At 38.9% G+C, this 20,943-nt stretch overlaps 1 protein-coding gene across 1 annotated transcript in view; it reads right to left on the reverse strand.

The window, feature by feature from the left end:
* Nucleotides 1-20,943, reverse strand: part of LOC135216856 (ubiquitin carboxyl-terminal hydrolase 16-like) — a 426,609-nt gene that overhangs the window by 394,786 nt on the left and 10,880 nt on the right. Inside the window, 1 exon segment of the mRNA XM_064252406.1 lies at nt 9,557-9,906. Coding sequence (XP_064108476.1) covers nt 9,557-9,725 — 169 coding nt within the window. The 5' untranslated portion in view covers nt 9,726-9,906.

Here is a 20,943-nt window from a genome sequence, read left to right on the forward strand (position 1 = left end):
TCCCTCTGCATCTGTTGTACTGCTGGCCCCTTCCTTTCTTCCATCGATTCGTCATTGGAAGTATGGAGAGTTGCACAGGATGAGATTATGTTTAATGCAGCCCCCTCTCCTGCGGGATATTATGTCTTTCTCGAGAGACAGGAGGCTAACACCTTCTGCTTCCTTTATTTCAGATTCCGAATCAAACAAGATGACAGCTATTTGGGCTTCTCTAGGCCTACAGGATGCCCATTCTGTGTATGGCCTACTCTCATGTTTCTTGGCTGCTCGTAACCCCCAGCCGGTCCCCTCGGCAGTCCCCCCACCTCAAGGCCTACACTAATTTGGCTCTCGTGCTGCCTCCTAGCGAGACGCCTTTATCAATGTCAATGCTTACTGGGTTGCCCTTTATCGCTCCACCAGTGAGGTCATCGACCAGTGGTCCCATTCGAGATGTCGTGACATCACTCCCAGCATGCTCTTAGCCCTATGACGTCAGCTGCAGTGGCGTCTCAACCTCCAGTTGTTGTGATGTCATCTCCACCTTTGCCTATGACATCATCTTATCCTCTTGCTGAGCCATCGGAGACGGTTCAAACTATGGTCAAGAGACTGGACTCTTTTTCGAGAGAGGTATTCTGCTCTCTCTGGCAAGAATAGTTATAGGAGTGATTCTTCTTCTCCACTTTCTAGTAAGAGGCATCATAGAGGGAGTAAGCTCTCTCCTCCATCTTCTGCTTCTTCATCTCCTTATTCCCCTCCTCGCCCTCGAATCAAATGAAGAATTATGGACTTTGTAGCGTTGTCTGCTGCAAGTGAGAGGAGAGCTTTGCTGACTTCTCTACACAGCCATATCTCTCCCTTACACGCACATGTACATGACCATGGAGATGTTAGCCCTCTATCTCAACCATCTCTGTCTTCTGTACCTGTTCCAGTCTGTCATAAACATGATAAAGCTCCGATTAAGAGGTCAAAGGTGTCTGCTGAGATGGTGTCTCCAGCACCTTCCAAAGATTCTTCTCTCTGCAAATGTGTTGTGGTTGAAGGTCAAGAACGTGAGGTAACTGGTCTGCGGATGTGTTTCTCGTTTGCCTTCCAAAGACCAGGTCCTTAGGAATCAGTTTCCTTCAGGAAGTTCACTTCGGCATTATTCCCTGTCATCGCATGGCCGTGTACTTGACTTGTCGCATGTCCACGTACTTGATTCGTCCTGCAAACATGTATGTGGTTTGTCACATGAGCGTGTAGACAGTTTGGTTCGAGTCGCATGTCCACGTACGTGATTCGTCCTGCAAACATGTATGAGGTTTGTCACATGAGCGTGTAAAGTTTGGTTCGAGACCATATATGGGTGTCTTCGCATGGCCGTGTTCAGGACCCCTCTGTTTCATGATCTTCGGTAGATAGGAAATCCACTCCGACCAGTGGGGGGCATGATACCCAGCTTCCTAGGGAAGCCTCTCCAGTGCCTTATTCGCTTCGTCGGTCTCCTTTGCGAGAACACAAGGGAGGAGAGAGCCAGAAGTTTCTGTCTTCTTTCTCAGAGGTCATTGAACTCATTCATGAGTTCAATAACCTTGGGTGTAGAATGCAGACTCAGTCTTCTGTGACTCCTATGGGTATAGAGACCTTCCTGGGTCCAAGGCAAGATATAAGGCTTCATTTGAGCTTCCCCTGTGGGGGCTTGCTCAATCTAACTTGCAGTGTGTTAACGCCTTGGTTTTGGACAGAGATGGCTCTCAGCACTCCAATAGGTCCTCTAAGTTCTTTCCTCCTCCTTTTGTGCGGCATAGGAAGTATTATTCCACCAATGCGGTTCTGCTTATGTCCTGTCACCTTAATTCAGATATGATCCAGCTTAAGCCTGGTTTGACCCTGAATCAGGTCAGGTTTGAAAGTCCATCATTTTCTTCGCAAGAGGCTTTGGCTATGGAGGTTACAGCTTGTACCATCTTCCAGACTGTGTCTTGGTTGGACTTGTGGTCCACTGCAGTAGCCAGGATAGCATTGGGTCAAGCTGAGGGAGGTTCAGTCAGTCAGTTCTTCCTCCTTTGTCAGGCTACTGCAGTCTGGGGTAAAGCCATTTTGTATCAAGGCCATATTAATGCAGCTTTGTGGGCCAACTTCCTCCTGGCTAAGAGGGACGTGACCTTGTCAAAGGTGGTGGGCTCAGTAGATTCGGAGTCCTTGTCAGCGCTCCGAAACGGAATCTCCTTGAGTTGCAGCTTCTATTCCCAAGAACTCATTTAGAAGATGCAGTCGACCAGCAGCAAGTGGATACCAAAGATAGGCTAGTGCATCAGGCGGTATCTAAATCAGAGACTCATTCTCATCCTCATCTTCTCCCTCCGCAATGGCAGACAAGATGGTCTCCTCCTGTCAAGTTGACTAGGCATTCAATTTCTGTGAGAGCCTCTCAGTCTACTTCTTCCCTACAAGGCTGGGAGGGGCTCTAGAGGAAGGGGCAGAAGGGGTTGCCGGTAGAGTGGGCGCCTCTCCCTCTCCATTGCCATGGGTAGGGGGTTGCCTGGCATGCCATTGGGCCAAATGGCAGTTGCGTGGAGCGAAGAAGTGGGTAGTAGATGTCTTTTGGGTGGGGTATCTACTACCTTTCGACTTCCCTCCCCCTCTCTCAGACATACCCCTTCTCAATCTGACCTATGCTCACGGCTCTTTGAAGTACGTACCTGGCTCTTCGGGAAGAAGTGTTGAAGATGCTGGACAAGGGTGCGGTGGAAGAAGTGCATAGTCCTTCACTGGGGTTTTACAGTCGAATTTTCCTAGTTCCAAAGATTACAGGCGACTGGAGACCAGTGAACGACTTTTCCACACTGAATCACTTTGTAAGAAAGACAGGGTTCAGGATGGCGACGCCCTGGACAGTTTTGGCAGTGATGAGAGACAACGACTTCTTGCTGTAAACAGACTTGAAGGATGCTTACTTTCAGATTCCAATCCAATCTTTGTCCAGGAGTTCCTTCCCTTCAGTCTGGGCGAGCGAGTCTTCCAGTTCAAGGTCCTTTGCTTCTGATTGACTACGGCCCCTCAGAACACAAAGAAGAACAGGTCCATTTGGAGTAACCAATTTTTGTCTTTAAGACTACCATATGTTAGAACAAGTAATTTTGCATTGGAAAGAAGGGCATAGAGACCTACGAATACAATAACTTTTCAAGTTTTCTGTTTTTTTTTTTTATTTCAAGCTGTGTTTGAATGGAAATAGTAACATGGATGGTATTAAAATCTTACCAAACAACAACTGTATGCTATATTCAATCAACCCCCTTGGATTCTATCCATAACCAACAGAAATACAGAATTTAAATCAAAGGGAATGGAAGCCTTTAAATTTTACCTGCACACAAAGCAAAACAAATGCCATTAGAGGGTGTTATTAGAAAAACAAAAGTTGGTCAATAACCAGACACAGTTCTTCTCAAAGAAATGAGAAGCTAACATTAGAGTAAACAAAAATGATACAGATTCAACATGCTTCCAGTACAGCATGTTTTTAAAGTCTCACTTTTCTTCAACACGGGGGTATTGAAAAAGGTAGATAAGTCCAAATCTGGCTTAGGCTCAGAAATGAAAAAAACTGAAATAAAACAAATTAAAATTAATCAAAATTGAAATAAAATCAGTGCAGTTATCCTGGGGAAAACTTACCCTTCAAAGTTGTGGCAGGACTGCCTCTTAAAGGAACAAAGGTTGAAGGAGTCAAGGTACACAAGTAGGGAGTGCCAAATTCTAGAAAAGGGGAAGAAATGTCATTCAAAGGATCAACTTGAGAGATAACCATATTGACCAAAATAGCAATTGAAATGAAGAGGGATGGAGCTTCCTCTTGACATGAGGTTTAGGTACACACTGATTCTTGACCCTGTGATTTCATCTTAAAACTTACATAAAGGACGAAGGGAAACTACACAACACATAAGAAATGCAACTACAAATAGAAGAATAAAGATTACACTGTAACTGGACCCTATGTTCACTTTGACTATCACACTGGGATACTCTTTCTCTACCAGACACTGCTGCAATTTTAAACAGTAGCTACTTGCAAGTAAAAATCCCTTCTAAACTATACATAGTATTTACTTTTGAGAGTCTCTTGTCCCTCTATCCTGAAATACTTGGTATAAAATATTCATAACATGCAAAACACGTTCAATTCACATATTAACTTCTAAATTAAGAAATCTACATAGACAGTATTAATTGACCTAAATATTACAGTACCTTGAACTACAAAAATCCATCATGAACTAATAGAGAACACAAAATTCAGCTTCTTCAAGTTATCTGTTAGTTAAAGCAAGTAGTACACTCAACAAGAAAACTAAAGATAGTTTTCATTAGCTTTCGTTCATCCAATTTCCCATTTGTTTTTATTGAAAAGACATATCGCTAAATTTACTCTAGAATATGAAAATATACTGCAAATTATATCATATAAGTTAAAAATGCAAAACAAAACCGTTCAGATACTTAAAAACACGATATATGTCCGAAGTAAATGGAATTTCTCAGATAGATTTGTTCATAGAGATCAGGTAGATAGAATGTGAATTAGTACTATGTATCATGACGACAATATTTACTTGTCTTGCTTCAAGAACAGGGATATATTGCATCATCGTAAGTGGTGAATGAAATTATTTCAGTTTCTACAAAGTTATGTTTGTATTCAAAAGCGATTAAAGTTAGCTGACATCAATGGCACTCAATGTTGGGACGGCTAAGGTAGGTTGAACAAATCTAGTTGCATCCGCAAGAGCGTTTTTTATGATGTGAGGAGGAGCCCTAGAACTTCGAGCGGGAAAGCGCAAGTCACTGGATACTGGCTAACGTAACGGATTTCACACTTTGATTACTTTGACGTTGACATGGATTGAATGCTAGTTGCTGTTTACAAAGCTACTGTCTTTAAACATAAATCTTAATCAAGGTTAAAGTAGCATGTCAGCTCAAAGATTTTCTGGGTATATGCTCCCATTACAAAGCAGTTCGTAGTAGCCTACAGCCCTACACAACTGCATTTCTTTGCCGTGAGGCTGAAAGATCTCCCACGATATAAAACTTTAATTGCCTGTGCAATACATATTGAGTTATTTGTGGTAATAAATATTTTTACTTAACACAGCTTTTTTCTTGAATGATTTGTGGATGAAACCCGATTTTCAAAAGTAAAGACTATATCAAGAGAGCAAGAATGACCACACCGTGTCTAAAATTTTCCATGTCTTTTTACAATCTTTGAATGCTACGGCAACTGTCGAATGTAATCAAGATTAGGGTATGAATTTCTTAGAGAATTAACTTGAATACGTATTATGATCCTTCAAATTTTATCTAGCATAGTGCAGCACGATCTCGGCAGTCATATCATAATCGCGCAAGCATAGGCCTATTGATAGAAATACTTAATTCATTATATTTTCTTCTGCCTTTCCCCCGTCACCAGTACTATCTCTCTCTCTCTCTCTCTCTCTCTCTCTCTCTCTCTCTCTCTCTCTCTCTCTCTCTCTCTCTCTCTCTCTCCACTTCTAAAACATACTTTAAAAATATATATATTACCACTCAATCTCCCAAAGAAAATATAATGAAATTAATAGTAGTAAATAGGCCTAAGCTTTCACATGAGCAGATTTTGCTCTCCCCCCCCCCCCCCCCCTCTCTCTCTCTCTCTCTCTCTCTCTCTCTCTCTCTCTCTCTCTCTCTCTCTCTCTCTCTCTCTCTCACTTTAAAAACACATTTGAAAAAATATTATCACTCACTCTCCCAAAGTAAATATAATGAATTACGTATCTCTATCGATAGGCCTATGCTTGCGCGCTCTCTCTCTCTCTCTCTACCATCATAATATTTCATTCTTTACTGTATTGTTCCTCACGATTTCCACAAGTACTGCCCAAATTTTAAAACCCTTTCTCTCGTTGTTTAAGATCCGTCTTTAATTACGTATGAATTTTACGTCAGTTTAGTGTCAAACATTACGTACTTATAAATAAGGTTTCACAGTAGGGTTTAAAAAAGGATGATCGATATTCTACCCTGAACTGACGTTACCAAACCAACATTAACGAATAATATAGAGCCTGTTTCTACATTCAAGTATAAATGATTGTAGGACCTCAACAGAATCTTTATGGTGGAAAGTTGATGGAAATCTAAAAAGCAACAAACGCTATGATTTTGAAGCTCCGTCCCATTTCAAGAGTTGCCAGGTGTGGCATTATTGAACAATATATGTCCGAAGATTTAAAAAAACTGTATCTTAACTTTCCTTGCCGAGTGTACATACCCATAATGTGCGCATAGAACTAATTTTTAAGACCCACTACAGTATCCTATTAAACACACAAAACAACAATTCCAACTATTATGCCTGTGGATTAACTCGAGCATAAAAATGCAACTGATCTCTATTGCTTTTCACAGAAAAACAATTATGTATATTATCAAAACAGCATTACATACATTTCAAAACACTGGGTAACAATCACAAATGAGAAAGAGAAGCACAACAAACTCAACAACAACAGTTTTCACTCCAATATTTAAGAAAATTAAAAATACAGTCAGAATAAATACAGAATTCTCAAGTCGTAAGGAAAAGGCAATTATTTAAACAGGTAACTACAGGATAAGCCTCAACACCTATAAATCATATAAAAAAGTGACCATGCAAGAAATGGTAATCTGGATGATTTACCATCCAGAGTTCAGGCTGCCAGGCAAGTTGTGCCCTTTCACAATAAGCCCAACTTTCTTTCTATGAATTATCCCCAAGGAAAAAACTCAATAGTACTATATGATGCAAACAGAGAAAGGCCTGTGAAGAGGGATAAGACATTTTATTTGCCTTTAGGATGCAGAATGTCCAACAAAAACTAATGGATAAACAGTGGACTCCAATCTGAGTGACCAGAACACATATATCTTTAAAAGACCCAACATCCATCTTATGACGAGGAAACATGGAAGCCTTTTGCTTTCAGTACGAAGAAAGAGCAACCAGTCACCCTAAATGGGAAATTTGAAAAACACAATAAACAAAGACCTCAGAAGATTACATGGGACACAAAAAGGCAATCATATCATAATTACACTGCTGGTTTAACATGGATACAAAGGATACTCTTCAAAATGCAGAATCTGGATCTTTCTTGAGTCTTTGATACTTATTAGGATGCAGTCCAGTAAGTCTGGATGAATTATTACCATAATAGCCAGACAGTATCTTCTAGTACAATGAGAAAAATTAATCTGTTTTTCCCTGGAAGAACAAAGGATATCCTAAGGAGTTTATAATCATGTGCTTCTTCTGTTAATATCCTTTATCATGAAGTATATAATAGGATACCTACCAATCAAGTACAGGCAGTCCCCGGTTATCGGCGGAGGGGTTCCAATCTCGGCAGGGTACTGTTAAGTGAAAACCGCTATTAACAGAAACTTGGCGACGCACTAAACAGCACCTCTGTTAGGTCTGTTATGGTGCCATAACTCTACATATTATCAGCACCTTATGGCACCGAAAACCAAAACTCTCCAATTTTATGGCCCTGGACAAGCCCCATAAAACTGGATTGCCATTAACGAGTCTGCCGAAAACTGGGGACTGCCTATTAGGAAAAACATGTACAGTGGACCCCCCGTATTCACGTTCTCAAGATTCGCGGACTCACACATTCGCGGATTTCTCTCGGGAACATTTCCCCACATTATTCACGGAAATTTCGCACATTCGCGGTATTTTTCTGAGAAATATCCACAAATTCCTGTTTTTTTATCAATTTCATCATAAAATGCACTTTTTGTAATAAAAATATTAAAAAAACCAAATATAAACATTTTTAGTGGGTTTTTCTTGAGTTTTAACTATCAAAATAGGCTGCTTTTAGCATTTTTATAGGGGTTCCAAACATTCATGGGGTTCTAACTATTCACTGGGGGGGGGGGGGGGGGGGGGGGTGGGGGGGGGGGGGGGGGGGGGGGGGTCTGGTAAGCATCCCCCGTGAATACGGGGAGACCACAGTATAATCCCAAAAAGTTACTGCATCTCTGATCTCAGTAAATTTGTGTAAATATTTTACGACAAATAGAAGCAGGCCCCAGTCACTTCTACCACTGAATTCTGGTTTTCGCAGAAAATCTACGATTTTTGGTTATCGGTGATTTTCGCTCATCATCAAGCTGACAGAAGGGAACCCCCACCATTAACCGGGGACTGCCCGGTTACTGTGTGGGTTCCCTTCTGATGGCTGAGGACGATTATCGCCATTAACTGAAAATCGGCAATTTTCGGCAATTATCAGCGCTGATAACAGGATTTTGGCACCGGTAACCACTTGATGGCATCTCTGTCAGGTATGCATCACTGCCAATAATCTATTATTGGCGCCGATAACTGGAAATCGGTGCATTTCAGTGCCATAAAACCAGATTGCTGATAACCAAAGTCATTTTCAACTTCTCGCAAAAGGTAGGTAGAATTTTTAAGTTTTTTCTTACACCTTGTGCATTTGCATATCTTCCTCTTTCCATTGTTTCTATCTTAAGTTGGTCGACCTCAAAGTTTCCCCAGTCTGGGGTGCTGGATTTTATTTTTAGCCTGGCTCTAAGGGTTAATAAGCCCAATCACTTCTTTCTGTAAATCCCTTTACTTCCTCTTACTTCTTCCTAATGAACATCATATTCTTTAGAAGCTTGAATTCAAAGTCAATGGCGCTTCTGGGCTTGTTCCATATGAACTGGATTCATCTTCTAAATAATAATAATACAGTTTCTACCTAAATAATTTACTGTATAATTCCTTACTGTCTGAATTTATTTTGAGAAGATTTTAGGCTTTCTCCTCCAACTGTTGAGAAAAGTGCATGGTGTCATACATTACAATGACTCGTCTTGTGCTCAAGACGTCGGGGCTGAATACTGGTCATATCAAGAATGTAGCCATGAATAAAATCTCGTGCACTCAATTTGATACAGCACATCTCTAACTTATGCCAAAATTTTCTTTATGTTGTTTCTTTGATAATACTTGTAGAAGACTGGTTACATTACATGGTGTTTGATACTACTGTATCTATAGACATCACCTCAGAAGACTATATGATTATAACATTCTGACTCATGTGCCAAAACTAGAGATGCACAAAATCTGTTCCATGGTAACCAATGAACATTTCCCAAAGGAATGTAGCAAAGACAAAATGTATAAAACTGAAAGCCACTGATGGCAACAACAGGCTTCGCCAAAAGGTGGCCTGAACTGGCCTAGCAGCCATAATTAAAATCACAATAGCCATTTCTATAGGTCTATATGACAGATGTCAAGGATTTGCCCTCTAGATAGTACCAATATTGTACCTGAATAAAATCTACCTAGAAGCTGGCTTATTAAACGTGTGCCAAAACTATTACAGTATTTACAAAGAAAAAATGCAATTTCAACAACACTACCTCAAAGACTCTCAAAAAGTCTATTCACACGGATGCATGTTAGTTTAAATGACAAAAGGTGCAAACATGTCCATTAGTAATCAGTCAGTCTTTGGTACATCACCTTCCATCTTCCGCTGAGACGTTTCCACAGCACCACATGGGCTCCATTCTCTCTTTTCTCTTGGAGTTTCCTCACATCGCTCAAACATTGAAGCACGCTTATTTACGAAAAACTTATTCATGGTGAGACTTGGCAAAGAGTTTCTTTTATTGTTCCTCATGGCACACATTTTGGAAAGCAACACTTCAAAACCAATAAATTATACTTTTTCTGTTCCCCAAATTTACAGTAATTCACATATCAAGAACACCAACAAACTTTCTAAACATTTTCAGTACAACTCTCATCTCAAATGACAGAGATTACTGATCCATATACACGCCATGTCTTTTAAAACACAAAAAAAAAACCTAGAAGACAGATGTTTATATTAAACTTACAATGAATTATAAAAACAGACTCCACTTTACTTGAAAATAACAATATAGGATAAGCACAATACTCAGTACCATAAATACTGTATATAATAATACAATTTCCCTTTCAGATGTGACAGTTTTTAAAGTTTTTCTGGGCATGATCTTCAAACATATAAAGCACTGCTTGATTACATTAATTACAATAGTGTTACAAGGGTTTTGGAAATTGATTGTACAAAACAAAAATTAACAGTATTTTCAATAGCAAAGGTATAAAAACTTAATACGTAAAGTCATATGCATGAAACTCAAACATGTAATTAATTTTTCAGAATATGCAAAATATGACATTTCTATAATAATAAAATCATGTTTTATATGTATGTACATACTTACCAAGTAACTACATAGCTAGAAGTTCCACTTGTACGGTAGCCTAAATTCAAAATTCGTGGGTAACACTTCAAACAACTGTGTAGGTGACCAGTTCTGCCCACTAGCAGGAGAATAGGAACGACTGTAAGCAGAAAGCTCAGTTTGTTCATGCCTTATGTCCATTAGTGGGGAGGTGGGTGGGCTATGAATGAGTAATTACTTACTTGGTAAGTATACATAAAATATTATTTTATCATATATGTCATTTTTATATAAGTAACTTACCAAGTAATTACATAGCAGATTCCCACATTAACAGGAGGTGGGAGACAAGGACATATATACTACATACATACTCAAAAATATTACGTAATAAATTGAAATAGAAAAGCTGCTAGGACTGAATGCAATGGTTGTCGTTTCCTTGTCAGTTAACCCTCTTACGCCGACTGGATGTATTTTACGTCGACATTTTTTGTCTCCCGTGTGCAGACTGGACGTATTTTACATCCACTTACAAAAGTTTTTTTAAAATTTGCGGAAAAATACTTATAGGCTTACCAGCCTAAAACTTTTGAATCACGCGCCTTGGGGGATGCTGGGAGTTCACGGATCAAGGTGTTGTTTTGTTTACAATCGTTACGCAGGCGCGCAAGCACGAATTTCTTTCTTGCCGCACTAAAAAGTATCTGTGACACATCTCGGAAATTATTTTGTCACTTTAACATAATTTTTGTACCATTGTAAATTAGCCGTTACATGAAGTATTATATATGAAAATTTGCGCATTTTTATGTAGAATACAACAATAAAATACTCATGATTGTAGCTTTTATCAGTTTTGAGATATTTTCATATAAATAACGATAATTGCCAAAATTTCAACCTTCGGTCAACTTTGACTCTACCGAAATGGTCGAAAAACACAATTGTAAGCTAAAATGCTTATATTCTAGTAATATTCAAAGCATTTACCTTCATTTTGCAACAAATTGGAAGTCTCTAGCACAATATTTCGATTTATGGTGAATTTATGAAAAAAATAACATTTTCTTTATGTCCGCACGGTAACTCTTCCGAAAAAATCATACGTGCAATTGTGGTAATGTTTGCACCATTTTAAATTAGCTGTTACATAAAGTTTTATATATGAAAATGTGCGCAATTTCATGTAGAATACAACAATAAATAATTGAAGGTTGTAGCTTTTCTCATTTTTGAAATATTTGCATATAAATCACGATAAATAAAAAAAAAACCATGTTCGGTCAACTTTGACTCTACCGAAATGGTCGAAATATGCAATTGTAAGCTAAAAATCTTACAGTCTAGTAATATTCAGTCATTTATCTTCATCTTGAAACAAATTCGAAGTCTCTAGCAAAATATTTAGATTTATGGTGAATTTAAAAAAAAATCTTTCCTTCCCTCCGAGCGCGGATTCTCCGCCACAAATCTCCGAAATGTGTACGTCCCATTCTCGGAGTATTTGCTCCGTTTCATATTAGGCATTTCATAGAGTTTTATATATGAAAATGTGCGCAATTTCATGTAGAATAAAACGAAAAATATTTGAAGGTTGTAGCTTTTCTTATTTCCGAAATAATTGCATATAAAAAATATATATACCATATCTGACTTTAACTCGTCAGATATGGTCAAAAACTGCAATTGTAAGCTAATACTCTTACAGTATAGTAATATTCAATCATTTGTCTTTCATTTTGAAAGAAATTGGAAAGTCTCATAGGACAAATATTTAGATTTATAGTGAAATTTTTGAAAAAAAAATATTTGTGTTTACGTCCGCACGTTACGAATTCATGCATTATTTTGTGATAATATTTTCTCTGTGTTGCTTTTATCGTTTTACAATGTGTTATATACCAAAATGATCGCAATTTAGTATATTTTACAACGAAAAAAAGTAACTTGTTACCTTTAACCGTTTTGCGCACAGCGCAATTTGAATACAATTATATATGAAATTTCGTTTTTGCGCTATCATATATTGCATTATTTATATATGATAATGATAATTTTTTTCATTTCTGATGGTTGCATACTAAACTTCAGGCAATGACAAAAAAAGGAGCCAAAAATGAACTCTTAATCTTAAAAACTAAGCGCGCTGTGATTTTTTGAAAAAAATATTTTTTCCTCTTCCGCGCTCACTCTGAAACACCTCCGGCACACGGGAGACAATTTTTTTTTTACCGCTTCGACGTAAGAGGGTTAAGAGAGCTATTGGGATACTGCCTCCGGCTGTAGCTCTTCTCAACCTGTACGTAGTGGCGTGGCAGTATAGCCAAATGTCACCTAGTACTATATAAGTGGAAGCCTGACAGCAAAGGTTCATCTCTGAATGCTGGTAAAGCATGATAGTGCCCGCCCTTGCTCTGGGCAGAGCACCAAATTAAAACAAACATACAATATTGTCACCTACACTGGGATAAAAACCACCCATACACTGATAGTGGTGTGTGATTCAGGCGCATTGCATCCCCTGGCTCCGCAAAAGTCAACACGTTATTACGAGGTGAAGACAAAATAGGAAAAAACCTATGCTTCCTTCTCCTATACCATGCAAGTCATTGGACATGGTCTGAACACTTTTAACTTCCATAAAATTATTGGGAAACAATGAACGATTACACTCCCAGTAGTTTGAAGACAGAATAGACGTACGAGGCACAAAATACTTTATGTAAGCTAAAGGGTTAGAGGTTACTCTGACATCCTTAAGGTAAAAGTCCAAAAGATGAAACAGATCTCACCATATCGCTATATGTAAAGGATGGTCCTCTGAAAACTCCATATGGACAGAGACCTCCCTATTTTCACACAGAGCTGGATAGCACTGTGGACGCTTGGAGAACGAGCTGATGCCAGAAGCACTGTATGCCTGTCAAGCTAGGAGCTTGGGACTGGCGGGCAATTGTGGGAGCTAGCAGGAAATCAGAGCAAGAGATGGTGCTATGGAGGAGTGGTAATGGTAACTTAAATTTGACAACGTCTTCGAGGGTTGAGAGAGAGAGAGAGAGAGAGAGAGAGAGAGAGAGAGAGAGAGAGAGAGAGAGAGAGAGAGAGCAAAATTGGTGGAGGGATGAATGGGAGTGGTTTGATAGTGGCATAAGTGTGTCTCTTGTGGCGATCGCTGAGCATATCAGTGGCAAGCGTTTGTTACGTGAGTCGGGAGAAATGAGCTGTGATCAGAGCCTGTGGTGGAGAGTCAGTTTTTTGGCAAGTCCTAAATATTATTGATGGTCAGTTATTTTGTGTTTTGAGGTTGTTTGAAATATCGTTGATATTGTATGTTTGAAGGTTGTTGTGCCTGTGTTGTTGAGTTTGTTGTGCTTGTGAGTTCTGTTGTGTTGTGGATGAGTTGTTGAGTGTTGTTGTCGTGGTTCCTTGATGTTGACTTGTCATGTTATTGTTTTTGGTGTTGATAGTGATTATTTGTGCAATGATCTTGTGTTGTATAGTTATTGAATTGTTGTGTGGTTGTCGTCCACGTTTTTATGTTTTTTGTCTGTATATTGCATTGCGATGGCTAACCTAGCCTTTGCATGGAACCAGTGGTTATTCAGCAATGGGACCAACGGCTTTATGTGACTTACGAACTACGTCGAGAGTGAACTTCTATCACCAAAAATGCACATCTCTAACCTCTCAGTGGAATGCCCGAGAATCAAACTCGCTGCCACTGAGGTGGCAGGCCAAGACCATACCAATCATGCCACTGAGGCACTAGAAGCTCAAGGTGCTGTAAAGCCCCATTGCCCAGACGATTTGGGTGCCAAGAGAGTTAAGAGAATTATTATACTTCTAGAAAGACAATGCAAAATGGAAGTAAGAGGCTGGTCTAATGTCCACAGCTTTCACATAAAAAGAAAGCAAATGTTCTCTTTGAGCATATCAAAAATAAGCCCTCTCAGAAAATAATCTTAATCTAACCCTGTGGAAATAAAATCCAAAAGCTGCAGCTGGACAGTGGGTTTTCTGTTCTTCAGAGCCAATGATTTCCATTAATTTCCAAAGGAAGAATGAATAGACCTAGAGCTTGAATGGGACCTAGTTATGGCTAAAGATCCCAGGATAGACGAGGAGAATGTCTCTTCCTGTTAAAAAACCTTATCTAAACACTGTCAAAAAACATTATCTAAACAAAAGTTTGGATCTCACTAGTACATCCTAGTTGAAGCCAGAGGCTACTCGGAAGGGTGTCTTCCGAGTAAGGAAATTGAGAAGAGGAACTCTGGGGAAAAAGCAAGGGATTCAACAATCACTGAAATACACCTATGTTCCGGGAGACTGGATCACTTTCCTGCTTGGATGCACCAAAGACATAAGGTCGTCAAAGCTGGGCCCGAGCTTAAACACTTAGTTAAAGCATACTGTAGTCTGATACCCTTCACCGATGGAGTACGAAAGACGTATATCTCCTCAGGTACAGAAGGGGAATCTGAAAAAGGGCCATAGAATTCTCTGAGAAGAGGGTTAGAGACTGCAACCCCAACTTCAAAACTGGCCCACTTAGTCTGGAAGACAGGGCTAGAAGAATGATATCTGCATCTACAATAGTTTATACAATACATCTAGCAGAGGCTTACTGACGAGCTCCCTGAATTTTCGAAGATTCTGAGGAGAGGCAGATAGATCATAGTTGGACTGCTCCATGAACTCTTGTTCTGCCAGACCCAGGGGATGCAAGGTCTACCCAGTGGGAAAGACCTGCTCTCAGTTTGTCTGCAAGAGCTTAGATGACTTGAATTGAAATTGAACCCAGACTGTTCATAGTGGATGTTCTCTTGCTTGGAAAGAAACAGGCTTTTCTTCTATATGAAGTATACATATACATACACTAGGACTGAGGTCTCGTCTAGAGAGAACTACCGCCATCCAGGTGTAAACTAAGGTCAATAAGCACTGAAGCCCCCAAGAGATACTTACAATTCTCCAACATATATGAGACGATTCCATCTTCCAGGATGCATGAACCACAAACTTGCAGTTCCCCTGAGGGTTCCTCAAACAAAATCCGAGGTGGAAAGTAGAAGACTGATGTCAAATTCAGAAAAGAGGTCATTGAAGAGAAGGGAGGACTTGCATCAAAACCTATAACACTGCAAAGATGTCGATGACCAGGATAAGACCACCCAAACTAAGAAACTGTCGGAGACAGGCCTTCTGGTATGTCTCCATTCTGCAGACAACTTACTGATCTTGCAAATTATCGTGCAGCCTCTTGGACCTTGTGAACCAGCTGTTGACTGCGGATTCTGAAAGTCATGAAGAAAAGTGGGTACAGTAATACTCTGAACTTATGCAAGGTTGGGTTCCAGACCACTTCTCACAGGGAACTTTGATGTGAGTTTGGCAGGTCTCTAATAATGCAAATAAATGCTTACTTCTACAATTTGAACCCTAAATATGACCTTGATTATGCTTCATAAGTATTAAGCTAACTCTTAAATGACATTAAAGTTACAGTAATTTCCTTTAAAAGTTAATTTATTAGATTACCCTTAACAAAAGAAATGAATGGTTGGTAAAAATATAGGTGTGTGAAGATTACTACATACGTACGACGTCAAATCATTCAAGAATTACCTTTAAGGGTGGCTTCCCCTTTGATTTTTGATATTTTTGAAATTTTCAAAATCTGGTTAAATGGCCGTAAGACATGAGCAACACCTCTGTTATCACGTGGCCAAAGCATTTTTTCGAAATATTAAAATTAATGGGGTTTTGGCCCCACCCCCTTCACACTGTCACGTAGGGCTGACATTTGGCTCCTAATGACTACTGTCATTTTGTCCTTTATCCGCCCAATTTATTAATTATTTTTATTTTGCCTATTCTCTTATGTCTGGCACCAACAATGGCTGATTTCTTGGTGAATGCATGTTCTGAGGAGTAGCATGCCCAGCAGAGAGCCATGCAAGTCAGTGTCCCAGAGTTGCCAAAGGGGAGTTATACTGCTCTTTACTCCATTAATTTTCTTCGCTATTTGCCGTGTTTTTGCTTGTTTTCTTACATCAAGTAACTCTAAATATAATTTATATACGTTTTGTGTGTATACTAGAGTGAAAGTGAGACAATATGCTGAAATGGAATCGTGCAACTATGGCCCGTTTAGCAAATTTTGCTAAAAAGAGACATACAGTTGAAGGTGCGACTTTTTTTTTGATGTGGCAAGCGCTGTCCACCATCAGCAACACCATCACCACCACCAGCACCACCACCAACAACAACACGAGGCTCTGTTTTGGCTGCTGAGAGCCCCGCCCCCATTGCCTTGACGTCGTCTGCTGCGCAATCATGAGGTTTTTCCACCTTCACAGTTAAGCTTGCAGTTGATGAAAGTAATAAAGGATGATGAAAAGGGAGTATATCATGACAAATTCTTACTTGCTTGGTTTCAAACCAGGCAACAAAGAGTCAGGTGGTACTTGATGATAGCCTCGCCTCGAGCGAATAATACCCCTTTGGAGGGGGGGACTTGGTGCCGGAAACCAAGCAAAAAAAAAAACACTAAGAACTATTAGAAAGAAGGAAAGGCATTCTGAACTAAGCACTAGTGAGTACGTATTTAACATTTGTTTGTATCATGGTTTTGCTCAAAGATCAGTTTTTTTCACGAGTGCCAAAAAAACCAAGCGCTGAAGGAACGTATTTCACGGAGCGACACGGCTGAGCCCAGAAAACCACTTCTTGACCTTTACGGCCATTTTTCTGTTTTTGCTTTTTTGCACTTCAAACGCTATTTTTTATTTATAGGCCAATTTTAAAGTTAAATATACCATTGGAAAGAGGAAAGAAATGCAAATATTTTGTTGGGGCTAGATTTTTTCTTAGGTTGACGAGGAACTTGTGATAACCAAATCAAAAAAATTTAGGAGGGAAAATTCCCCTTTGCCCCCATCCCCCCCAAAAAAAAGGAAAAACTGTTCGCAACGTAGTTTTTCTACTATGATAAACTTTCTGTGTATAAAGCTGCATTGCAATAGCTCTAAAAATGAAGGAAGAGTTAAATTTTTAATTTTTTTCCCATTTTTTCTTATTTTTTTCAATAAAAACCAAAATATCATTCAATCACTGAAATTTTTTCTGGAACATCACCTTATATGAATGTATAACATATAATAATTTCATAAAAATCGGAGCGTTATTTCTATATAAGTGGATGCCCCCTTAAAGCAAATATTGATCGATGAATTTGTGAGTAGCCTACCCCCTGTAAACATCATCGATGTCAGTTTTGGCCTAAAGAAATGGCATACGATACAAGAATTACTTTTTAGGGCAAAACTATATCAGTGGCTCACATGAAGCCTATGAATTATGAACATTCACAAATTACTTTTAATTCAATTGTTTAACGTCATCTAGTGAACCACCTATGCCTTGTAAACAACATTGATGCAAAAGCTTTCCCTACTGTAAGATACAAGATTTACTCTTCAGGGCAAAACTGTGTCAGTAGCTTGCAAGTTGCCTAGGCAAAAAATGGGCAAAAGTTGTCTAGCTATTAGCCTAAAAGAAGGATGAAATGTTCAAAACTTACTTTGAGGCAATAAAAAGCTTGTGAGTGCTTATATGTATTTGGAAAATGCCATTCGAGAATTTCATATTAAGGCAAAACTATATACCGAAGGGTAAACAAATGATTAGTTTATGAAACAACTCAATAGTAATGACAAAACAAGAAAAACCTCATTGGGAATACACACCACTGAAATCCAGTTAAATATCCAGAAAATAACGAACAAGACTACCGCCATCACCGGTGTTTACCCAATAACGGCAGGAACAAATTGAGCTTTCTGCTGAAAGTCATTCCTATTCTCCCACTAAATAGTGGGCAAACCTGGTCACCTATACAGCTGTTTGAAGTGTTACCTGTGAATTTTGAATTCAAGCTGGAACTTATAGCTATGTAATTACTTGTTAATTGTATAAAAATCTCATTTTTCCACAACCTACTGTGAAAAGTGTCAATTTGTATGAGTAAAAATGCTGTTATGTAAGTTCACTCAACTCAGACAATACAGGTAGTCCCCGGTTATCGGCGATCTGGTTTTATAGGGCTTGTCTAGCGCCACAAAATCAACGCCATAAGGCATCTATGGCCATAAGGATGCTTGTGCTTATGGCACCGATAACCGGTTACATATTGGCGCCATAAATCACAGAGTTTCAGTTAATGGTGGTTTTCGCTTATCAGCACACCCCCGGGGACGGAACCCAAGCCGAATACCAGGGACTGCCTGTAAAGGCAAAGGCCTCAGTAGTGTATAGCTCACAGTAGTAAAAGTAATTCCAAGACAGTCATCCTTCTCATTACTACAAAAGTGCAGTTTTTCAGTTACCCAACAAAATCTAGAGATAGTCTCATAAGTTGAAAATGTGGAGAGAGAGAGAGAGAGAGAGAGAGAGAGAGAGAGAGAGAGAGAGAGAGAGAGAGAGAGAGAGAGAGAGAGAGAATTATTAATTATTACAAATAAAAGAGCCACTAGCTACAACCAACAAAGTAATTATACATATACATAACATACAGTAAAATTACTTGTTCATTAAATCAGTTACTTATTTTCAGACTGACAGAGAATTAGTAGTATATACCATACTTATGCATTGCCTACCATCTATGAAAAACATCTCTAGTTAATATACAAAAGAAAAAAAAAACATTCACAAAAGCAATCCCCACTGCAGTTCCTTGCAACAATTCAAAGAAAATTACTATCAACAACAAGGAAAAACAAGTATGATATACTACTTCCTATCATACCACAAAAATCACTTAACTGGACCAAGCAAGATTACTACATACTGGGCATACTGCCAAAGTTCATTGTCTGATGCCAAGACTTAAATTCTTGGTAAAAACTACCCCGACATAAAGAGTTCTTGTAAAAGGACCTAGTTTAAAACATAAGGTACTAAAATCTTGACTACCCTATTAATAAATTATACTCCATAGCAAAGCAACAGTATTATTGAGTGATAATAATACAATAAACTTATAGCAGCACCAATTTTAAAAGAATCCTGCTACTTTCACTCATTTGGGAAGTACGTAAACATTACCAAGCCTACTCCTTAATTTTGATAAAATATGCAATTGAGAGTTTTTATATGCAACTCAAGACAAGCTAACTAGAAAGGCAGCCAAAATATACAGTCCTAGTTAAGTGATTCAAAACCAGTGAAATACGTAAAAGGAAATAAGGTCCTACTTTCCCTTCAAAACAATGTAATTTCAGTACAATATGTACTATGAAACTGCCTAAGAAAAGATAAGAGCCTATCTAGGCCAACCTAGGCTAGTATAAAAGGTTCCACAGCACAGGCAATCCTAACTAAGCAAGACAAAAATGTACGGGTATTTTAACTGAATATTTTGATAACAAACTACTATAATAGTTTATCATATCTTGTATGATACAAAAGAAAGTAACCTAAGCCATTTCATTTATGGCTGTGCATCCCTAACAACATATGCATCTATCTCTGCAAGGCAAAATTACAATAGTATTACTTGCCAGAGGAAAAATGCTTGAACTAAGAATAGTGCCATCACAGCCTCACTAAGCAAAAAAAACAGTCTTTGTAACATAGCCCTTGGATTCAAAACATGTCTTGAGAACTTATTAATACTAGAGAGAACAGTCCTTATTCTTAGAGAGTTTTGTTATGTTAATGCAAAACTACATCAAAATTCATGAGTTTCTCACAAACTAATATTTATATGATAAACTGGGAGTGAGAATGCCATTGGATAGCAGGGCATGGACACCTCACTTTGGATGGGACTTCTTTTGCAAATAAATCATCATTAGTATCAAAGGTTAAATTTGGAGAGAGAGGTTACTCTCAAAGCAAGTTAACTGTTCTTGATCACCTGAAGGAAAAGAAAGACTGCATCTCTCTCTAGAAATGGCAACTATCATCAGAAACTTGTTTGTCTGCAAAATTATGTTCTTATAATAACATTAGCTGAAATTTTGAGATTCATGGTAGCACTTCAATTGTTTTAGTGTAAGTAACTAGCCCTGCCCGCTTTCGGGGAAGAATAGGTATAACACAGCTGGAGAGCTCAATTCGTTTTTACCCTATGTCCATGAGAGGGGAGGAAGGAGGGCTATGATTCTGTAATTACTTGGTAAGTGTATATAAATCTTAATCACTTTCATATAAGTAACTTACCAAGTAATTAGGTACATGGCTGAATCCAACACTGACAGAGGGTAGGATACATGGACATATTCTACTCAAAACCACTCGGTAATAGTAATGAATTCGAAAAAGAAAGGTAACTAGCATTGGTGAAATGCTTGTTGTAACCTTACCTGGTAAGAGCTGCAGCAGAGATGCTGCCTCCAGCTGGTGTCCATTTCAACCTGTAGTGGCGTGGAGTGCTTCTACTTAAGTGGGAACTTTGCAGCAATGGAGTATTCCAAAAACTAGCAAAGCGTCAATAAGTGCCCTTGCCCTGGACACAGTACCACAAAAAACAAACCAGACAACACTGTTACATACCTACACTTGAAATAAAAACCAATACCCATCCACTAAAAAACTGGTGGGTACTCCAGGTATGTACACAGTACCTCCAGGCTCCCCAAGACTAGACACCCTATACCA

This window comes from Macrobrachium nipponense, chromosome 11 (genome assembly GCF_015104395.2).
Source record: "Macrobrachium nipponense isolate FS-2020 chromosome 11, ASM1510439v2, whole genome shotgun sequence".
Lineage (NCBI taxonomy): Eukaryota > Metazoa > Arthropoda > Malacostraca > Decapoda > Palaemonidae > Macrobrachium > Macrobrachium nipponense.